General features: G+C 41.2%; 1 protein-coding gene across 1 annotated transcript; it reads right to left on the bottom strand.

The window, feature by feature from the left end:
• Positions 1-297: 297 nt before the first annotated feature.
• OR4X2 (olfactory receptor family 4 subfamily X member 2) lies at positions 298-1227 on the bottom strand. The gene has a single exon (XM_006170862.1). It carries the CDS (start codon positions 1225-1227, stop codon positions 298-300), a length of 930 nt encoding a protein of 309 aa, XP_006170924.1.
• Between the last annotated feature and the right edge of the window lie 3497 nt (positions 1228-4724).

Raw genomic sequence — 4724 nt, 5'->3', positions numbered from 1 at the left:
GGAAATGAGTTAAAATCAAATCAAAATATAGTTTAAGAATATTTATAATATTTTTTCAAGAATATTTATCACAGTGTTAGAGAGGAAAAATATTAGAAACAATCTTAGCTAGTGATACTACATCTATAAGAAGATTTATCATTTACAAGTGATTAAAATGCAGTATTTAAGGATAGATACCAATTAGAATAACTCTAGAACTAACAAGTTCAGTGAACTTTCTTTCAAGCCATTCTGCCCCTTCAGTTTGAACTCAGCATCATTCCAAACCTAAAGATCAGTATGAAGATTAAACTTCTATTTCTCATCTAGTTTCATTGTCCTGACCCATAGCCTCTTCATGGCCTTCTTCACTTCAGCATTTCTCAGAGAGTAGATGACAGGGTTGAGTAGAGGGGTTATTACTGTATAGAACACAGCCACCATCTTATCTACAGGCAGAGTGGTAGAAGGCCTTAGATAGATGAAGATGCAGGGTCCAAAGAACAAGATAACCACAGTGATGTGTGATCCACAGGTGGAAAGGGCTTTGCGCCGCCCGTCAGAGCTCTTAGTCCTCAGATGGAGCAAGATGACCACATAGGAGGCTAAAAGAACCACAAAGCTGATCACAGACAAGGTGCCCCCATTAGCAACAATCAGCAGACCAGTAAGGAAGGTATCAGAGCAGGCAAGTTTGAGCAGGGGGAGCAGGTCACAGAAGTAGTGGTCAATTACATTGGGGCCACAGAAAGGCAAATGGAAGATGAGAAGGATTTGGGCGAAGGAATGTACAAATCCTCCCACCCATGCGATTCCCACAAGGACAGCACAAACCTGCTGGTTCATGGTGGTTGTATAGTTGAGAGGCTTGCAGATGGCCACGTAGCGGTCATAAGCCATCATGGTGAGCAGGAAAATCTCAGTTCCACCGAAGAAGTGGATGAAGAAAAGCTGTGTCATGCAGCCCCACAAAGATATGGCTTTCCTTTCAGCCAGCAGATCCGAGATGAGTTTCGGGGCTATAGTGGAGGAGTAGCAGATCTCCACAAAGGACAGATAGCTAAGGAAGAAGTACATGGGAGAACCAAGACTTCTGCTGGTCAGGACAGTGAGAACAATGAGGAAATTCCCCAGCACAATTGCTGTGTACAAGAGCAGAAATATCACAAAGCAAACTCTCTGCACCTCTTGATTAGAAGAAAGTCCCAGAAAAATGAATTCAGTCACATTGTGTATGTTAGCCATGAGGTCACCTCAAGAACAATTTGATTGGTATGATATGAAATTATATAAAATAAAAAACTTCTTCATCAAGTAGGCGAATTACATAAAAGCTCTTGCATGTCTGGGAAGCTCGTGAGCTGGATTTTGTAAGATGATTTGGAGTTAGTTATGTGTCGAAGAGCAGAGCATTTTAAGAAGGCAGAGAACATACAAATGCATCATGTGTAGCTGGAATAAAAAAAATAGCAAAAAGTAAAGCTGTAGCTGGAGATTAGTGGTATCTTATAAAGAACTGTTAATTAATTTTGTGGGGTTATCCTGCAGACAACAGGGAATCATGAAAAATGCTCGACTGCAAAGTGAAATCATTTTGTATGAAGATGTTGTACTAGTGGAAACAGAACACAGGAAGAAAATCTACTAGGAAGTTAATGAGTAACCTGGTAGGACAACGTGGAGCAGCCAGGATAGTGTTACTGTTTCCATGTTACATGTCTTTTATTGCCTTTGAATATTTTAGCTTATCTTTTGCCTGTAACTTTTCACCCCAACTCTCCTTGCCCTTTTTCTATCCTTAGTTTGCAGATAGTGTTTTCAAGCCCTATACATACCCATCAGAATCTTCAGAAAAAGAGATGTCCCTGGTACATCTCTCATCACTCAGCAATGCATCTTATTTCTGCTGCTCTTCCTAATTCTCTCCTTCTACATGTGGGTGGTCATTTATTGACCTTGTCCTCTTCCAAGGGTCCAGTTCAACCCATGCGCAATTCTCCTCTTCACTAGTATCTTCATTTCCTCCAATCATATGCCCCCAGTGAGAATATAGTCAATCAACCACTCCCTCCCTGTTCCTACTCATATTCTGACCCATGCTTCTTCATACCCCATGCCCTCAAATGCTCAAGGAATCACTACTAAGAATGCTTACTGACAAATTTTCAGACTGTCCTAGTCCATGGTTGATTTTTGTCCAAGGTGGCTGAGGTTTGTGTATCGACTTCCCTTCACACAGCAAGACCCCGGGGCACCTGAGACTAGGAGCCAGATGACTTCCATTCATACCACAAAACTTCCTGCCTTCAGTGATTGGGACAGGTCCAGGTGCTTGAAGACCATAGCCTGAAGGAAATCACTGATATAACTTACAATTACAGAAGCTAACCAAAGGCAGAGACCAGCCCTAAATTCTCAGACCAACTAGAAAAATTTTCTAAGAAGCCATTCACAGAACAAAGCATTGCTAAGCATTCTGGATTGCTGGTTCACATTCAGGTTTTTCAGGTAGTATCTAGGTGATGCCCACGAAGATCTCTAGCGTCTCAGAGACTCAAGATACAAACCGTAACATGCAGATGATAGTACCTACCTCACAGATAGACACCATAATTCCACTTCCAGCCCCTGTACTGCCTTGGATTCCTCAGAGATAGGGAATCCATTTTCCCATCCATAGGCCTCACGGCTGTGGTCACTGTAGACACGGGATATTTTGGAGTCACAGAACTTACAACACTGAACTATAATTTTTTTACCTGGCCATCTGCCCCCCTGAAGTGTGAGTTTCCTGAGGGCAGAGACTATATCTTACTATAAAATAGAATTTAGTGAATGTGGACAGGATGAGTGAGCACTGGCTATGCACTTTCCCTCTCATTCTTAGTACAATATTTGGTATATTGTAGGTATTCAGTAAATATTGAAAGAACAAAGATTCCTGGGACTAAGACCATGCCTTCTCCATTCCTGAATCTCAGGACCTAGCATTATGCCTCAGGGTAGACCAACACCAGAGAACTTTACAAAATACCATACACTTCATGATACCACACTGCCTATCCTTTCAAAGTTAACCAGTCATGACATGCAAAAGAAGCCCATGGTCACAAAACTCACCTCAGTATTTCTGTGGCTTTGCTGGTCTCACCACAGTTATCTGTTCTGTTCTGACCATGGAGAAGTAAATAAGACCCTGTGAACAGCTGTCAGCACATGCAGGGCTCACAGTTAGCCAATGAGAATAATTAAGGCCAAATTATGAACCAGAACACCTGCCTCACTAGAGTAGAAGGCAGAGAATCTGCTCCCCTGTAGCCTCAAGCTTGGGAATGCTAAGACTCAGCTGCTGGAATTTCATTCCACCTGATTTCAAACAAGAGCAAAATTAAACTTGACTCCCCAAGTGTTCTACAGAGAACTAAGAACTCCAGCAGCTCAACCTTATGTTCAGGACATCAGGAAGAAGGCATGTGATCAGGTGAAGGAAGGGTGGGCTCTAGAGAGCTGTACCCTTTCCCCTTCCTAATCAAGCAAACTACCTCATGGGAAGCAAGATCTCAAACTCCCTATAGGAAACAACTCAAAATTGTAGGAAATTCTCAAACTACCTTATAGGAAACAACTTCATAAGGAACTGCAAACAAGTTCAACTTACCCAGTGTTCACAGAGTGCGAACTCTGCACAGAGCTTCTTATAGCTCCAGGTTACCACCACCTTAATTACATGCCTTTACCTAAGTGACACTGTTCCATGGTTAGGTCCAAAGAGTAGGGGTCATGAGTGTCAGGAAACTGAAGTAGCACTTCTTGCCTTTGGCGTGAATGAGTGTGGAGATCAGTGGTTCTCAATCAGGAGTGATTTTGTTCTTCCCAGAGGACATTTGGCAATGTCTGGAGACTTTTTTGGGTTGTCTTGACCTGGGTGAGAAGGGGTACTACTGACATCTAGTGGATAGAGGCCGGTGATGCTGTGAAACGTCCTAAAATGCACAGGACAGCCCTCCCACAGCAAAGAAATGTCTGACTCAGCGTCCACAGTGCTGCTGCAGCGATGTCTGACTAGAATTGAAACAAAATTTGCCCATTGAAATTGGGTATTGAGTGAATCGGAGTTCATTATGCTGCTTTGACCATAGCTGTATATGATATGACTTGATTTTCTGTAAAAAAAAAAAAAAATGTATTTTTCCCATATTATTTATTTATTCTGGGCAATCAAATCAAGGATATAAAAATGAAAAGTTTCGTTTTCTTTTTTTTTTCCTTAAATTTATTTTTTTACATTAATTCACTATACATCATTACAGCATACAAATGAATTTTCCATCCAAAATACACTGTATATTGGCTCAATCATGCACATTAACATGCATGTTATCGGCAAATAATTTTCCATTTCTTATGTCTTGTATACTGTTTTTTTGTTTTGCCATCCTTGATTCCCTATCCCTCACCCTCTGCCATGTCCCACCCTCCACCCACATTGTCTCTGGTATCCATGGTTGCTTTCTATCCCTTCCCCCCCCACATTTAATTGATTTGCTAATGAACTTAATTAGTCTAAATATTTCCAATAGCTAGCACAGCTGATATATACCTATACATGAACCCAAGTCTGACTTTAGGCATAAACTTCAGTGAGTAGAATGAACATACTATAAAGTAGTACCTAGCTGGGGCTATATAGCTTACTGCAGTCATCAAATATGCATTTTTTTTTATTTCGATACGAACAGTTT

This window comes from Tupaia chinensis, unplaced genomic scaffold, assembly GCF_000334495.1.
Source record: "Tupaia chinensis unplaced genomic scaffold, TupChi_1.0 Scaffold149104_1, whole genome shotgun sequence".
Taxonomy (NCBI): domain Eukaryota; kingdom Metazoa; phylum Chordata; class Mammalia; order Scandentia; family Tupaiidae; genus Tupaia; species Tupaia belangeri.
This window is presented reverse-complemented; position numbering and strand designations above follow the sequence as displayed.

Coding starts and splice junctions, on each gene's coding strand:
- OR4X2 (XM_006170862.1), bottom strand. CDS start 1,227: ATGGCTAACATACACAATGTGACTGAATTCATTTTTCTGGGACTTTCT.